A 19,006-nucleotide genomic window follows, 5' to 3' on the forward strand; every position below is an offset into this window, starting at 1 on the left:
GTTTTGTACTTCTAATTCGTGACCGTTGTTTTGTTTTGATCTCGCCCCTGCGCTTCCGCGTTCATCACTTCTGAGCGGTGCATGCGCAATGCTGAACTCATACGTCATCCACCCGGAACTGCTTCCGTTTACAACAGTGAGCGCAAGCTAGATTAAATTGATTATTACGTTTTAAATATGGTTATTTTTCTTACAAAAACGCATCGATTCGCTACAGGAGGCCTTTGTTCAGCCCCAGATCCGTGTGAGACACTTTTTTTATGGGTGGGCGCTTTTTATTTCACTTCTTTTGGACTGAAGCAATGCAACACCCACTGACTACAATGATAGAGCTTGGACCACTACAATGATAGAGCTTGGAATAGCCAGGACAATTTTTAATATAACTCCGACTGGATTCGTCTGAAAGAAGAAAGTCATATAGACCTAGGATGCCTCGGGGGTGAGTAAAACACAGCCTCATTTTCATTTTTGGGTGAACTAACCCTTTAAGTCGCTGAGGTATATTTGTAGCAATAGCCAAAAATACTTGTAAAAATTGTATGGGTCAAAATTATCGATTTTTCTTTCATGCCAAAAATCATTAGGATATTAAGTAAAGATCATGTTCCATGAAGATATTTTGTACATTTCCTACTGTAAATATATAAAAACTTAATTTTTGATTAGTAACATGCATTGCTAAGAACTTCATTTGGACAACTTTAAAGGATTTTCTCAATATTTAGATTTCTTTGCACCCTCAGATTTTCAAATAGTTGAATCTCAGCCAAATACTGTCCTATCCTAACAACATCCCTACATCAATGGAAAGCTTATTTATTCTGCTTTCAGATGATGTAGAAATCTCAATTTCGAAAAATTGACCCTTATGACTGGTTTTGTGGTCCAGGGTCACATATATTAATCATTGCAGTATTTAATATACATTGTGTGTAATTAGTGGTCATACGAGTCGAACAACCTTCAAGGTAATGCATGCTTCAGAAGACTCATTTGCTAACATATCTGAAGACTGAACTCATTCAGAAGCGTATGAGGCACATATAACCTCAATTTAATATGCAAGTGGCGCATTCATTCACATCACACAGAAAGTAGACAGAAGCTGTGAGGCCAAGATTTCATAACTGTTCTTCATTCTGTTTTACTAATGTATTTTTAATGGCAGAAACAGATACTGTTGCCACTTGTGACGCATTTGAGCTATTATTCTCTTTTTCCACACACACATATAATGTAAATACAAACTTTTATTTTGGATGCGATTAATCATGAATAATCGCTCTAATTTGAATGCATTTTAAAATGTAATTTATTCTTGTGATGGTAAAACGGAATTTTCAGCAGCCATTACTACATTTTTCTGTGTCGCATAACCCTTTAGAAATCATTCTAATATACAATTTTGGTGCTCAAGAAACAAATATTTCTATTATAAATGTTGAAAATAGTTGTGTGTTTTGGAAACCATGTTTTTCAGGATTTATTCATGAAAAGAAAGTAAAAAAAAAACAGCATTTATTTTAAATAGAAATCTTTCATAACATTATAAATTTCATTACTGTCACTTTCAAAAACAAAAATCCCCAAACCTGTTTATTAAACATACATGTGTGCACATATTACTGACTGCCCTCATCACTGTATTCATTCAGCTACTGACAGCTCACTAACATGGAAACAAAAATACAAAAATGCCTAAAATCATTGTGACATGCTTTTTAGCAAATCTCTTTTCTCCGTTACATTTTAAATGGCTTCCCCAATCATAAGAAGATTCCTTAATTGAACTTTTGCCGGGGGGGTCATATTATGCATGAATAAGGAACTGAGAGTGTGGCTGTCATGCATTAAAAGGACGATATGATTTCTGCTCAAGCTTTGCTCAGTCTCCTTTCACACAGTGCTACAGATGAGCATAGAGAAGAGCAAAGGGATATAGAGATAGCTAGCTTTTAGATCCCACACATTTGCTTAACCTGTCTACAGCATATACAAAAATGAAATCACACACTTAATACAGTATCCATTTTGTTCTTTAGCCAAAATGCACATTAACATCTGCCACATACATAATATTGATGCAAATTATTCCAGGAGCACAAGGACAAGCCCGTTCAAATTTGCTGTCAGCCACCCCCGTTCTGCCCGAGGAGTGGTATTTCATCAAGTTGCCAAACATGCTTGAAAAGGAGTGCTACTCACTGCCTCTCACAGCAAGTGTATGGGAATCCCATTTTTAGAAGGTGTTGCTGTAACAGAAAGAAGAAAAGGAATCTGTCATCCAGCCAGAGAAACAAAGACACTTGGGATCTCTTTGTTCCAGCTGGAGTTTCAGGAATAATATATGCAGTGCAGTTCACTGCTCATAGCAAACACAAGTGACCTGTGCCAGTTATGCTACTGAGCAAACCAAACAACATGGTTAGGATCAAAAACAAATATATCCTGGTGGAATATATAAATGCAAAACCTGTCATAAGTAATATTTAATGAGCTTTATAGCTAATAATGAAAAATTGTGTAACTCTAGTATAGAAATGAATCCAATGGTGAAAATAAAATGGAAAATGAAATATTTTCATCCACTCCTTTATTTCTTTCCACCAACCATGAACCGCACAGGATTGTGTGATATTACAGGCAGCAAAGGATATACATCTGCACTGGTTCAAAAACCAACTCGGATAAAGGCACTGTTATGCGAACACTGGATTCAGATGTTCCTTGGTGCCTTCCTACCTCCATACACTGCCTAAGAAGGCATAATTTTTTAGTTTTCACAGCCATTAACTCGAGGAAGGCAACATGCTAAAGAATCATGAAGCCGAGGGGCAAATATATAGAGAGGTGGCTGGCACACAATCATTTGTTCCATCAGTAAGCCTAAGAGAAGAATATGAAAAAGCAAAAAACAATTAAAAAAACTTCTACAGTCACACTTCTATAGCTCCCAGCTAAACAAGGTCTTGCTGTGGCCTCCAATTGCTACAAAACATAAAAGTGACCTGGCACGTCCCATATCATTAGAACAGGGTATCAAGCCATCTATCAATTTCAGTTGTGGAACAACATCAACATATTTATCAAAATATTAATGTAGCTGGCATTAACCTATTAGCCTGCACATGATTACACTGTGATAGAGAGCTGTGGCTTGATAAGTTTTCAAATGGGAAGCTGTTAGGAACAGCTGATCCTATCAACATACCCATTTTAAATAGCTCACTCTCTACATACTAATGTCTGGAGGATTGCAGTAGCTGGTCTATCAAAGTCTGTGACTATGCAATCTGCAGGTCAAATTTATACTGCAGGAGAACTAAATCAAGTTAAAAGACTGCTTATGAAAATGGAGACATATCATTAAACATTCATTCTATCTTGAGACACGTTCTCTGGCCTAATGATTTCGTTTTGTCAGGACAAGATTACTGCTAGATCACACTTTTGATCAACGGTATCCATTAGCACTAATTTAAGACATCTGGAAGCATATGACCTGTGTAGAATCTGAAAGATGTGTGTATTAAACCTCAAACATAACTAGATTGACCTGCAAATCCTGGTTAACTTGGACTGCAAACATTTCATAAACACTGTGTAATTTAAAGTAATGGTTTACAAACTGCTGGTTAACAAGGTCCCATTATGTTGTAACTGCATCTGATAATAAAATGCATTTTTATTACACTAAAAAAACGAAAGTGTATTCTCAAAAAATAAAATAAAAAATTGCGAGCATAAACCCCAATTGTTTCACTTTATTATAGTATAATATTTTTTGCAGATACTTTTTTGAGGGCTCTTAAAAGCATCCTTAAAAATGAGCCATGAGCAACAACCTCATTCCAGATCTAGTACTACCACTAGGTGTTGCATCAGCCGAGCAACTGCCATTGAGTTGAATGGGAATAATAACACATAGCTTTCTCTAGATATTACATCCTTGGTTATAATAGTGAAGGGTGATTAATTACTGAAATACAACACTCATGCTGTTCTATATAATTAAGGGTGCTGTGGTAGAATTTTCCCATCAGGCACAGCAATCCTTGAGAGTCAAATATTACTGTTGTTTAAACCACAATTGAATCACTACAGCTGTGGAAAAGCTTGATATAATAGATGCACTGTAAAAGCATAATAAAATATTTCAACATTCTCTGATTTGAAAAAAAAAAATGCTTTGTGTGCCGCTTTTCATTTGAGTCACCGTCTACCACAAACATCTGTCCAGCAATGAATGACCAGCTGCTTTAATCATCTAAGAGCACTTTGATTTAAATGCTTCGTTTTCATTTCATTTCATCAGGGAGGAAATATTTCAGCAAAATCCTGCCTCATCTTTAACACCACCTTGTAATATCCATTCCTAAAATGTTGTTGCTAAGCAGATTTTTTGCTGCCTTACTTTTTGTCACTATGAGAAAAAGAAGGCACATTTTAGAAAAATGGACTCTAAAGTGGATGCAGTAGCAGTCTGTCCTTTTCTAAAGTAAGTAGTTTGCATCAAGCCACCTCTATAAAAGCAATTCAGCAATGTGCTTTACAAGATCAAAATGACAGAATGGAATTTGAAGCATCCTATTTGTTCCCCTATGAGGAACAGCTTATTCCAGTTGGTGGTTCTCTGAAGTGGACTGTCTCACCTGAAAATCAAAAGCATCTGGATGGAGAAGATGAATAAACTTTAAACAGTCTCTTTTAGCAAAACTTGCCCTATCTTTTCTGAGACAAACCTGTCAACTCATTTTGCTTATATCCAATATCGAAATGTAACATATGACATATTGCCTTATATCAAGAGTGATATTGCCATATAAATTACCTATAAGGCAATATATAATTTTCACATACATTCTCTGGGTAGAAGAAGATATAAGTTCATAACATATATAAAACTATATATGTGTCTACAATATATATTTTACTTATACAGTATATGCAACTTTATTAAAAATACAAATAGGCCTACAAATTCAAAAAATACAAATATATACAAAATATCTGTATGTTAATATATGTTTTTATAATAATACATGTCTATCTTTTATATTTACTTATATAATATCAATATATATTGATGGGTTTTAGGATGGATATACACATACATGACATGCATGTCCAAAAATGTTTTACACATAAATAAACATACATATTTGTATGGGCTAGATATACATGTTAATATATGAAATTGTTCTAATTTCTAATAGGTTTCATATATGTTTTTACTTTTATATGACAATATATGTCATATATGGAAATTTAACATATTTATATATATTACATTTGCGTATAAGATCACTTGTATGCCATAATATTTCATGAACTTAAAAAAGACCTACTGTAATAAATACCAATATACAGACTAAATGAAAAAATTATAATTTCCTATTATTTGATGTGCTGTACAAATGAAGATACAGTCAAACCAAAAATTATTCAGACACCAGATATAATTTTTGATATTTTTTTTACTAGTGGGTACAGGACACTATAGTTCATTTATGTAAGTGAGGATAGCTAAATAACGTAAACTGACATATTATACCCAAAAATTCTTCATACAGTGGACTACCAGTAAAATTTACGAAAATTTGGGACCAAAAATTATTCAGACACATTGACCTGACCACGTTTTGCTTAATTGTTATCTGACATTATCAAGATGAATTTGTTCTGACACAGTTCTTGTCATATTTTATTACCATTTTCTAAACTATAGCGAACTGTGATAATGTATGAAATGTTGAAGGTGTCTGAATAAATTTTGGTTTGACTGTAAATGATCCTCTAGCTGTTGCTTTGCTGCACTAAAATATGTAAGTATCACTTCTTTTTTGACATATAAAAATCCTAAAATTAGCTATTCCGATCATTTGTGCAAGTTCTTTCACAGTGCACAGGAATTGTGCAGTTTCAGAGGTCTAGACATTAGAGTTACACAGCAGGCACGGGCCATTAGCTAAAGTGCTTAGTCGTCAGTTGTTTCCAGGCCGCCTGGTGTTTAGGATAAGTTACACTTGTATTGATCGCCATTGTAATATTAATCACTTCCCTCTTAAGTGTGTGACAAAATTTGTACCAAAATATCTAAGCTGTGGGAGACTCCTTGCCTGAACTCTCCTTAAACCCAGAAACTTTGAGAGTGAGAGCATTTGATTTAAATTCCCTTAATATCCCGAAATGTACAGCAAACATAACAGTGTAGAGTTTTAAATCTTTAACAAGAAAACACATAGCAATGTGTTCCCTGAGCATGGGCCAGAGTCATTTCCTATCCAGATTTAAGTCAGGTGTACTGTTCACTGGCCCTAAAGGTACATGCAGTACCAAGAGGCCTGACTATCATACGACATTCTGAAATAAATAAAATATGTGCTTGGGTAAATAAACACTGGCAGGGTACCAGTGGCTCAGCATGAAATTTAACAAACCACAAGGTTTGCTTTTTTTAATCCTTGCCACTATTGTTCATAATGTGCTACCAAGGTGAGAGATAATCAAGTTTATCATTTTTATTTCTTTCATTATTTCTGAATAAATTACTTTATAAAGATGTAGGCTAATTATATAACAATGAAATGTGACAATAGCTAAATATTACAAAGATAATCAGATTCAAATAAATACAGACAGTAGGTGTATACTTATAAGTATGACCCACAGCAAAGTATCTTTACTAGACTGCTACTAATTACCATTAATTCCAGTTCAATAAGCCTTTTTGTGCAGAGGCAAAATATTCAGACTGAATAGTAGTGACATAAGCTATATGCAGACTTTCATAACCATGGCCAATTTAGTTATTTTGAAAGATAGCATACAAATGATGTATTATCCCTTTCGTGGAGAGTCGTGCTATCTTGATTTGGTTTTAAGATTAGGCAAATTAGCATTAATAGTGATTAGTGACTTATGATTTAATGTAAATTAATGTTGCACATTATTTACAATTAACAATATGTGTACTGTTATTTACAATTTCCTTATAACCTGGACCAGTTACAACTGTTGTCATTTAGTTATATGCATGCTTGTTCAACAGCACACGCCCCACTGTGCTCCCCTGCACTTGAGATAATCTGAGCCAGTGTGAGTACTTTGTAATAGCTGTAATTGCCTCTTAATTACTCTGCTTACTATCTGATGTGTTGTCAAGGACTGCTTTTATCTTATCCCAACTATATTAACTTCAAATCATATGCAATGCTACCATGTTAAGTTGTCCTTATAACCTCACACAAATGAACACTGGGGTAGGCAATGAAATATTGAGGCTCTCTGTGCTGAACATTAAATCAATAGAGATATAGCAGCATATATAGGCTATAGCTTAAGTTATTCTTTTTTTATACAAGTTCATATGGCAAAACGTGCTTTTTAGTGATCAAAGTTTGATTAAAATTAGCCATAGCTAGCCAAAATTCGTAGCCAAAGTAAGTAACCAAAACAACAGAACGCTGCTCGCCAGTTTTCCATTGCTATCAGATTTGGGCTGTGCGTAAACCAAGTAGGCCTACTGTTGTTATGCATGACTTGTAAATAACCTATATCACAAAAACTAGTGTTTTGCTTAAATAGTATTTTAGATAAGTGACGTCTAGCTAACTATACAATACTAAATCAATGAGTTCGCGAGACGAACATCGACAGATTATGCTACGAAATTACTTTTATATTTAATAATTTTACATTTTATTTATTTAGAAAAAGATGAAATTGCTTTAAAATACCCTTAAAATTCCCTTAAAGTTATGGTATAATTAACATATTGCTTATTAAATTAAACAGAATGAGAAAATATAAGCCTATAATTTTAATTTATTAGATCAAATGCATAAAAAAAAAATCAGTATTACGAACAGGCTACGTTAGGTTTCACTATATGAATGCCGTATTGCCCGATTCAGTCATTCGAAATAATTTCTGATTATGTTAAGCGACGTCGTTGAAGCACGTTAACTTTTTCGGACGAACTTAAAAGGCGCCTAATATTTTATTGTCGTTTGTGCTGCTTCTAATTTCTTTTTTGAATTCCGTTCACTGGTTACAACTGTGTTGACTGAAATCTCACTTGAGTGCTGTGTGAAAACGAAGTTGAGCACAGTCCCAATCACTGGAAAAGACGACCTTACAAAAAATATTTATAAAGACCAAACCCGCCTGTGCACAATTCCCTCATTTTACAAATGACCACCTGAAAACATAATAAGTGATACACGCCTAATTCATACTTGCATGCTTCAAGAACAGATCCATTTATCTGTATCAAACATGATTAATGAATATTGTATATATGCGATAACGGCACAAACAATGTAGGCTACCTCAGCGACGCCACACCAAACAGATAGGAGCCTAAATTTGATGGCAGAAAACATAGTTTACCTTCAGCGAGAAGGCGCATCGCGTGGACTAACGACGGGTCCAAGCTCTCCTTCTCGGCAATGAGCTCTGGCAGGTACTTGTCCTGATCCATCACTGGATTCCTCTCCTGAACACCGCGAGTGCAGGTGAGACGACCAAAGTGGTGAGAAATGGAATGGGTGTGTGGATGTTGCGTTTAAATAGACTGCGTAATATCGGGGAGGGATCGTGTGGTTTTCGCGCACAACGTGGAAGATATCAACGCAGTGTACCCATCTCCTCGAGTCTCTCATGTAAAACCTCCCACCTCAGACTCCGAATCTGTTCTCTCACTCCGCCCATCTATATCTGGATTGGTCATGGCAGAGAGCAAACTGCATGCAAATGTCAGATATTGTCTATAGGATTGAACAGGGGACATTCTGAGATCCCACTGCTGATCTGTCACCCCTGTCCATGGTTCTGAACACCTAATCTTCATTCCAAATCTATTGTTTTGTACTCTCTGACAGGTAACCTTGGATTTCCTTTGCATATTTGCTTTGGAGAAACATCAGACAACAAATGCATTGTTGTAACAGTATTATTAAGCAAGTACAATTAAATACTGAATTCAACATGAAATAATGGTATGGGTCATTCTTTATATGCTTTAAAGGAATAGTTCACCCAAATATGTGACCCTGGACCAAAAAAACAGTCTTACGTGTCAATTTTTCGAAACTGAGATTTATACATCATCTGAAAGCTGAATAAATAAGCTTTCCATTGACGTATGGCTTGTTAGGATAGGACTAATATTCTAATGATTTTTGGCAAAAAAAAAAAGAAAAATCGATAATTTTGACCTATACAATGTATTTTTGGCTATTGCTACAAACATACCCGTGCGACTTAAGACTGTTTTTGTGGTCCAGGGTCACATATATGAAAATGTTATCACCATTTAAATCACCTTCAGGCCATCCAAGATGTAGATGCTTTTTTTTCTTCACTGGAATAGATTTGGAGAAACTTTGCATTACATCACTTGCTCACCCATGGATCCTCTGCAGTAAATGGGTGCTGTCAGAATGAGTTCAAACAGCAAATAAAAACATCACAATAATCCACACGACTCCAGTCCATCAGTTAATGTCTTGTGAAGAGAAAAGCTACGTGTTTGTAAGAAACAAATCCATCATTGTGGAGATTTAACTTTAAACCATTGCTTCTGACCAAAATACGAGTCCATAATCCATAATAACATTGCCTCAGTGAAACGGCGGAAAAGTCCATCCCCTGTTTTCCTCTCACATCAAAATCCACCAACATATTTGACTTTTTTCTTGAGAAAGCAATATTTTGGGTAGCTGGAAACAACAGTGAAAATATAGTAGTAAAAATTATTTTGTTAATTGGAAAGGCGCAATAACAATTATTCAGGACAAACATAAGTTTTCTATTGCAGACAGCAGAGTTGGAAGGGAAATTTGGTAACGGCCATGAATACTAATCAGAGGATTTCCAATTTGCCTCAGTTTGCCAAGATGGATTAAGCTGTTGTGACAGACAGTGCAAACACTCGCAAACACACACACTAACACTTAGCCAAGCAGCTAAGCACATATGAGGGGGAAGGAAAGATAGCCACAGAGGAGACGGGAAGAGAAGAGAGAGAGAGAGAGAGGCAGTGAAAGGAGAAAGAGGGACAGGACCAGCTTTCCTAATTAATAACTGAATGGATTACAGTGCTGTTGGCAAACATCTGTACCCCAAGTGTCATATTTACTGTCTGCCTGTGAACTACGAACATAATTACAGAATACTGGTCCACACAGGCAGAGTGTTGCAAGATAATGCTACAAATGAAAAACCATTTGGCACAAGTATTCAAAAAGTAAAACATCAAAAAGTCTCATGTGAGTACTGTTTTATCCAGAATATTCCAAAATATAAAAAGGGGGTTATGAAAATAAAAGCATACAAAAATAGAAAGCATGCTACTGCATTAGATAAAACATTTTTATCGGTATGCAAAAATTTATATAGTGTAATATGTCACACAACAAGCCATGCAAGCTATCTATATAAAGCTGGTTTGCATTACTCTTTTCATTAAATGTTTAAACGAATTTCATCATTAAAAAAAAAAAAAAGTCCAAAAGTCCATACTATTAAAATATCGAATCACATCTTTAATTTCTGACAAGTTATACTAACTTTAGTACATTTCTAACCATCACTTTAATTTAAAATGACAAAAAAAAAAAACGTTTCAGTTCTCACTTTAGAACACCTTAATTTCCTGTGTGGCTTCCAATGCAGGTATAGCTGACAGGTTCATGTTGTATATTACGCTTTAACACTCTAGTCGGAATCAGTTTGGCAATAGGATAATCAAATGGATTTGGGGTTTCTATATTGATTTCTGAGGGTGGTGAATAGGAAGGGATTAAGGGAAAAGAAATAAGGGTTTAGGGAGGATCAACACCTATACATCACTCACCACTCAACATAATGAAATGCTTCTGAAGGGCAAAAGCTATCATTTGCTATGATATACGATTCTTTTGTATATCAACTGTATAAAAACTTTTACTGCTTCATCAAAGCTTGCAATTCATAAAAAATCTCTCACTTAAGCTAATTTGTTGCTTTTGTGTACTCATTTTTACAACATATCTGCCTGTTTGTTACACAAGTCTTTATTTCCATATTTGTTAGAGAAAACATCAGGGGATGACCATTTATGGTGATATTATGATATTTGTTCCACTGTTATCCAACACAACACCACACCATCAATCAGTTCCTTTACCATATTTGTATTCAGCCAATGTAGAAATAAATAAATGCTGCTATATTGAACTTCTGAGGCATCTGGTCAAGAAAAAAAGACTAGAGCAGCCTCTGTAGTTACACTTAACAGCATGGCATAATTTATTCCTTTGCATCTTGTATTAACTAGTAAGAATGGCTTTTTGCAGCACTCTAGTGGCCAAAAATAACACAACAGGATCAGGTAGATTAGGCCAGTACTTCTCAATTGGTTTTGTTTCAGGTCCCAGTTTTTTACATTAAATGGGTAGCAACTCACAATATGCAATTTCTTAAATCTGAATAGGAAACTGATCATTTTGGTTTTTAATTGTCGCTTAAAATTCAATGGTTTCTTGCTGTGTGCAGCCAATAATTCAAAGCACAAAACTAATTCTGGCCAGCACAAATTTGTAATTGTTTTTGTTTTCTGCTGTCACATTAACACGAAATTGGACAGTGTTTAGTTGGAAAAGTGATGCATTTTACAAATATTAACTTTCATAAACATTTGTTTTAAAAGAACATTAAAAAACATCCGTCATGAAAACTTTAGAGAAAGTCCTCAACATTCAAAATATATAACTGTTAAACAACAAATCTGTTTGTCTGGCAAAAAACTTTCAGCAGATCCAGTCATTCATTCTGGATTGATGGCACATCAAGCATTGAAGGATAATTAGACTTTTTTTTTTACAAATGCAGGGAAAATACATGATGAATTGCAAGGCTGTAACAGCACCATGTGTTAGGAACAATCAATCTTTATTACATAGTCAAAATAAGTAGAGCTAAAGTACATTGACTTTACACCTCCCTAACTATTAAAAACGAATAATGTTTAGTAGTATGCAACATTTTCAAAGTCCTGAGCTGCACTTTAATGAAGCATTTATTTATTTATTTTGGTGTATCAAAAACTTTGAGCGAATGTAATAAGCTCAGGGACAATAGCTTTGGTATTTTAGCAGAGTCTCCGATTGTGGAAATGCAATAGCCCACAGTGTGAATTATTAACCAGCACTATTGAGAGAGAAATCAGGAGAGGGGAGGAAATGGGGTAATGGGATATTAAGTTTTGCTCAATTTGCGGACTAAGGGTTCACATGGCATCTCAGGCCCTTGTGCCACATCAACCTCCTGCTTCTTCACTGGAGATTTATGTGTTTATTTATTTTTACAAGCTCTCTGCTTCACACAAAGCAATCCATTCTACGCTGACAGGTGGAGAGAGCTATTGAGACGATGCTATAAACAGCATAGGCTGGTACCGACTGTCTTAGTCTGTAGTACATTCTGTTGTACAAAATTTTGTTGCTAATGAAAATGATAGACAGAGGTCAGGAGACATAAAGTAATCTTAATGGGAGATAATGCAGTCAAACACATTCATAAAATCCTATTTTTATTAATAATAAAATGTTAGATATCATGACAATCTAACAATTCCGTTACAAACAAGTTAAATACATTTTTGGTCACAATTTACAATACTGTTCTTGCATCATCTATGAATAATCGAATAACACAGGAACAAATTAACAACACAATATTAACATTCTAACTACAAATAACTAACAAGAAACTATGATATAAACGGATTCATAATTAATGTGAAACTAATCAATAACTAATGATGGACACCTTAACATTTTAACCTACTTGATCATTTAACCACTTTATAATCAAAAATTTCAGGTCCTAGATTTCTTTGGCCAGAAGTGACGGTTAAAAAACTGTTCAAACTCCTCAATAATGGGTTTATTATAAACATGCAGCTTTTCGCTTCATAAGATGTTAATTGACGGTCTGGAATCGTGTGGATTACTTATGGATTATTGTGATGTTTTTAACAGCTGTTTGGACTCTCATTCAAATCTGTTCCGATGAAGAAACAAACAACTACATTTTGGAAAACCTGAGGTGAGTACGTTTTCAGCTAATTTTCACTTTTGGGTGAACTGTTTCTTGAACTGAACACATTCAAGCACTGTTTATTCATAAATATCAATACTTTTACAAAACCTTGTTTTCAGGACTTTCAGGTTAAAGGCTGTGGTAGTCAGAGGCCCAGTGGCCCTGGCCCCACTGGTTTGCATATAATTACAGTAGAATATACAGTAGGCCTATATCGAGCAGTAGAATGTGTGAGTGGTGGGCACACAGCTGTTCATGTTCATTAAAAGATTATGATTCATAAAGGTCAGCATTAAGGCAAAACGTGTTAAAGCCATGTTAGGACAGCGCATCTAAATTAGGCTTATGATGGTGAAGGCCAGAGCAGATCATGGCTGCCACTGCCCCTGGCCATAAGAGTCCACGCAGCCAGCAGGGTTAAATAGTGAGTCTGCAGTACCCTGACAAGCCCAAACCCTTTGTCATCAACAATAATTTCCACTGTGAGCTCCCTTATAAAAGAAAGTTTAATAAGAGCCTCTGGGCAAAAAAAAACAAGTGGATATAAAAGACCTTACATTAGTAATTGAAATAGCTTTTTTGACCCACAGGGCATCCTAATATCAGCAGTTATTACAGTTTGCCTATTCTACTGAGGGAGCTCTCCATGATCAATTAAGATTAACTAATTTTATTGCTCCTCAGGCTACTAGTAAACAGTGCTGGTCGTGTCTTGTCTTTTGAGAACCACTACTGACAAAAAGAAAAATAGTACTCAAACAGCTGAGGGTTTTCGGTGTATAAAACAATCTGTTTTCAAAGAGATCTAATCACCTGTCATGGAAAATGTATTTGATCAAAAATACAGTAAAACAGTAATACTGTGAAATATTACAATTTAAAATAACTGTTCTCTATTTTGATATATTTTAAAATGTAATTTATTGCTGTGATGGTAAAGCTTGCAGCATCATTACTCCAGTCTTCAGTGTCACATGATCCTTCAGAAATCAGTCTAATATGCTGATTTGCAGCTTAAGAAACATTATTATCAATGTTGAAAACAGTTGTGCTGCTTAAACTTTTTGTGGAAACATGATACTTTTTTCAGAATTTCAAGATTCAAAAGAAGAACATTATTTATTCAAAGTAGTAACATTTATAATGTAACAAAAAAACTTAATTAGAATGGTGTTTATAAGCTTCAAAATTTAACTTGTGTTGTGTTGTAACTCGTATGTAAAAAAAATACGACTGATCTAGTATATTAAAAAAATTTTATGAGTATTTCATAATAATAATATTAGATGTTGCAATAAAAATGTTATGAAAGACTGATAAGCAAATGTGTTTAGTGTAAATACCTGGTGAGATTAATACATAATAATAGTAATAATTAATAATATAAATCATTCTGAAATGTGCCTACAGAATGCATTCCAGGCAAATTACATTATCTTCTATCTTCCAGTTGCGGCTTGAGGCTTCAGCATCACACTAGTCGTATGGAATACTGGCCAAGGAAAATGAGGAATGAACTACATTGTAAAATCAAAGTGAAATTTACCGCAAGAAGAGGTCGAAAAAATGATGAATGGTCATAATCAATGCAGCGACATTATAACAATCACAGCACCTTAAACCAATGGAGTCAGTGTACCCCTTCAGTGGTACAGCCAACCATTTTTGATCACTTGTGCTGGGGGAATCTAATACATTTAATTGCCACAAATGTACAACATACAGAATGTTAGCAGAAATATGTGGCATTGATTTTAAGAAACAAATGGTTCTAAGGTGCAAATGAATGTGTAAGTGGAGAGCAATGCCTCACACAGTATATGCATCCCCATACATCAGAGTGAAAGTCATTGGGAGTGTCTGGCATTAGTTTTGCAGTGTGGCAGGAAAGAAAATGAGCTTGCTAGCATTCTCAGGGACAAACAACAGATAGTATTTCCCTACTCATTAGTTGCAAACCACATCTAAATAAAGAATCCATAGCTTAAGTGTTTGATCTCCCAGTTGTCTTCTTAAATGCATGAGCAATGCTCAGATCAATATGTAAGGCCCACTAGGAGCAATATGATGCGTTAATTCATCATTAACCCGATGAGATTGGATTAATACATGCCCTTTGGCTCTAAAACACATTTTCTTTCCTTTTTTCATTCACTAAAGAAATCTGTCAAGTTCAGTCTGACAGACGTGAATTGCTAGATGATTCACTTCCAGACGTGAAACATAGATCACAACTCTTTTAATTTTCCTCATGCAACTGCTTGTAATGAACACATCTGTGCAACTCAGTCACCTACATTTGTTATCATAAACACATAGTCTTTGATTCTTGAAGAATTTTTAATCAATTAACAGATCACTGAATTATGGTATATTTGGTATTGGTATAAAAAAAGTTATATTTAGTTATATTTAGTAAAATACTAAAAACAGTTCACTCTATTTAATAACATGACTAAACATGAACCTTTACTTATCAAATTCAAATAATGCATACAAGAGAAAATGAATAATCAGTAGATGCTCTGAAGCAATCTGGACACTTTATGTCTACACATAGGCATAGATTTAGCTAGGAATGGTAGGAAGATGTCCAACTACCAACATACAATGGGACATTACTATATACCTTCCCACTTAATGGCGGTGGGATGTATCCCAATCAATGTCACACCGTGCTCGTTCATTTAGGTGAGAGCAGAACTGGTCACCTGACTGAGCCTGGTTTTTGATCCAAGGTTTTGTTTTGTTTTTTCCCTCCATTTCTGCCATTGTCACCTTTGGCTTGCTTAGTTGGGGTCTAAAAGACACTTAATATTCAGCAATATCATCAATTTGACGGCACTGACACTATGGATGTGAACAAAACTTGAACTGAATTGAGCTGAATAATGACTCTATTGTCTTCTGTAGAACTGCTTTATAGCTGAAATGAATTCGTTCATAATTAATGAATTTTGCAACATCAACACTGACTGTTATTGAGCTGAAATTAATCAACACTGAACGGACTCAAGCTGAATAATAAACTATCACTGAACTGAACTTGTTTCATAATGAATGGACTTTACACAGTTATTAAACTGAATTAAACCAACATTGAACTGACATGAGCTGAATAATGACACTATTGTCATTCTATTGGATCTACCTCATTTTTAAAGTTTGCACCGTTGATTCTGTTACTTTCCTGTTTGATTCTGTGAAGCTGCTTTGAAACATCTCTATTGTATAAAGCGCCTATAAAAATAAATGTGACTTCACTTGACCTGTTTAAAAATCACACCAAAATGTAATATTTCCTGATGGACTAGACTTCAGAACAGAAAAGATGTGCTATTACATACAGTAATAATGTTATTTTACCCTATCAGACTTCGTTCCACTCCACTGCATTTTCTTAACAAATAGTTTGAATATTACCACGGTCCTGTAACTCATTGTTTTAATTTATTTTTAAACTCATTGTTTTAATCATTGTTTCAATCACTGGTTATTTCTAAAACGTATAAGGTCTGGGTTTCCTACCTCCTCGCAATATGTTAACAACTTTAAAATATGTTCCTTCCAACTTTTCAAATTTCTGCCCTGCTTGCATCTACAACAATTATGTGCAAAAAAGGAATTCATGAATTAGCAGTATATAGTAGCCTAGATCAATAATTTACTTCAGTACTTCAATGGATGTCTCGGACCAGATTTGGCTTTTGTCCATAACATTATGCAACACAACAACACAATAAAAGACATGCAGATAATGTTCTAGGGGGGAAATCTGCTTGGTCCTCCTAAGAACAGATATTGCAAAGGACTTGCAGCCAGTTAAGACATTTCGATAACTTAACTTAATCCAGAAAACAGTGAGTATACATTTAATTCAATATTTAAGTGTTCGTAGAAGGCTAATTAGAGAAAAAAGAGATTGGCCAAGCATATGAATTGAAACTGCCTAGTTCCGCTTCTAGGGTTATGCAAGGGTTTACCGGCTTAACTAGTTGTATGTTTATTTTGTATGTTTTAACGAAAATGAATGTTGAACTTTAACGTAATGGCAGCAATAAACATTGAGCTTTGTTCTCGTTTGCTTGGTCTAGTTAAATAGCTAGATTTGAATGATTTACAGTCGCACTAATCAATGAATTGAATGGACCTTTTGTTTGTGGGATTTTTGTTTGTGTACAATATAGGCTAGTGCATTATACTTCCCTAGAAAGGCAAACAGCAACTACTTAGCCTACAGTTAAACTGAAAAAAGTGACTCTGGATCGATTTTTAATTCTTTTGATATTAATTTTCATAAAGTTGAGGAAAAACCCGTCTGCCACAGGAAAGATCATAGTGTGCGAGACCTAATTTAACTTGTTTTAAAGGTCCCATATTTTACACCGTTCTGGAGTTTTATTTTAGGTTCTGATGTCCTTAAGAATATATATTTGCGGTATAAGTACCGTACGTTTTTTTTAATAATGTTAATTGTTGAACTTTAAAGTAATGTCATGGCTATAATGAACACTGACGTTTGTTCTATATTGTTTGGTCAAGTTAAAGTGCTAGATTTGACTGATTCACGGTCGCACTAATCAATGAATTGAATGGACCTTTTGTTTGTGGGAAGTTAAACTAAAGTACAATATAGGTTAGTGCATTATACTTCCCTAGAAAGGCAAACAGCAACTACTTAGCCTACAGTTAAACTGAAAAAAGTGACTCTGGATCGATTTTTAATTCTTTTGATATTAATTTTCATAAAGTTGAGGAAAAACCCGTCTGCCACAGGAAAGATCATAGTGTGCGAGACCTAATTTAACTTGTTTTAAAGGTCCCATATTTTACACCGTTCTGGAGTTTTATTTTAGGTTCTGATGTCCTTAAGAATATATATTTGCGGTAAACCCAGCGCTTTGTCTTTGCACGACATTGTACGGTTAGCACGTGCCGTTTCTAGACGATTGACAACACGCTGACAGTCCAGTTTCCGTATGACTGGAGCAGAGTTACAAATGTCATTATCGTTAACCAAAGTCCACAGGTATTTTCGGTCATATTCTTCTTTTTCATTTTTAATAATCGGAAAACACGCCTGAGCAGTTGATCAATATAGAGCCACTCTCATTTTCAGTTTCGTTTTAGCTCGTCCAACTAATTTTAATAGAACTAAAATATGCCGCTGCATAGCCTATGCTTTTTTAATCTGGCAAATATGTCTACATAGTGTTATATCAGGCAAATGTGCATATGTTTAAGTAAGTAAAACTTACTGGTCGGGCTCGAAACATGGTCTCCGGCGTACATAAACTCAGTATTTACCATGACGACAACACGCATAACAAAAATCACACTAATGCTAATCCCTTAGGCTACGAAAATTAACCCCCAGATAGCACACATAGGTCTGCAAGATGTTTGTTAAAAATTGCTTCATCTGGAAAGCATCTGCTGTACAAACATCTGATGCCAGTTTTACATACATTCTAAATGATAAACATCTTAAAGACATTTTCTAGATATCTATTTTACGTCTGACAGGAAACGTCCTATACGTATTGCAGATGAGCAAACACTGAAAAATACGTCTTGCAGATGTAAATGCAGACGTCAAATAGACGTCTCCGTGATGCACGTATGCTATCAAGGCCATGGTTTTATTTATAGTAAGTGTAGTAACCATGTTTTTTTGGCGTATTGATTACCATTTGTATAACCAGTTTTACTACAAATACCGTGGTTAAACCATGCAAAACCATTACCACAACCATTAGTGTAGCAAAACCATGGTTAATTTGTGGTTACCATATAGTAACCATGTTTTGTTTTTTGTAGTAAAACCATGGTTTTTCGTAAGGGATATCTTGTAAGTGACTTATTCCTACCAGCATTTTCCATAAAAATGTCAAAGAACACAGTAAATTATTGT

General features: G+C 34.9%; 1 protein-coding gene across 8 annotated transcripts in view; it reads right to left on the reverse strand.

The window, feature by feature from the left end:
* The window catches only part of khdrbs2 (KH domain containing, RNA binding, signal transduction associated 2), a 73,276-nt gene extending 64,647 nt beyond the window's left edge, over positions 1–8,629 (reverse strand). For all 8 annotated transcript variants that reach the window (XR_001640412.1, XR_001640411.1, XR_001640410.1 and 5 more), the window contains exon 1: positions 8,398–8,629. Coding sequence is in view for 4 of the 8 variants with exons in the window: in XM_016556813.1 (XP_016412299.1) it covers positions 8,398–8,488 (91 nt within the window). In the remaining 4 variants the exon portion in view is untranslated. The remainder of the gene's footprint in view (positions 1–8,397) is intronic.
* Between the last annotated feature and the right edge of the window lie 10,377 nt (positions 8,630–19,006).

Source organism: Sinocyclocheilus rhinocerous, unplaced genomic scaffold (assembly GCF_001515625.1).
Source record: "Sinocyclocheilus rhinocerous isolate Xijiao unplaced genomic scaffold, SAMN03320098_v1.1 scaffold677, whole genome shotgun sequence".
Taxonomy (NCBI): domain Eukaryota; kingdom Metazoa; phylum Chordata; class Actinopteri; order Cypriniformes; family Cyprinidae; genus Sinocyclocheilus; species Sinocyclocheilus rhinocerous.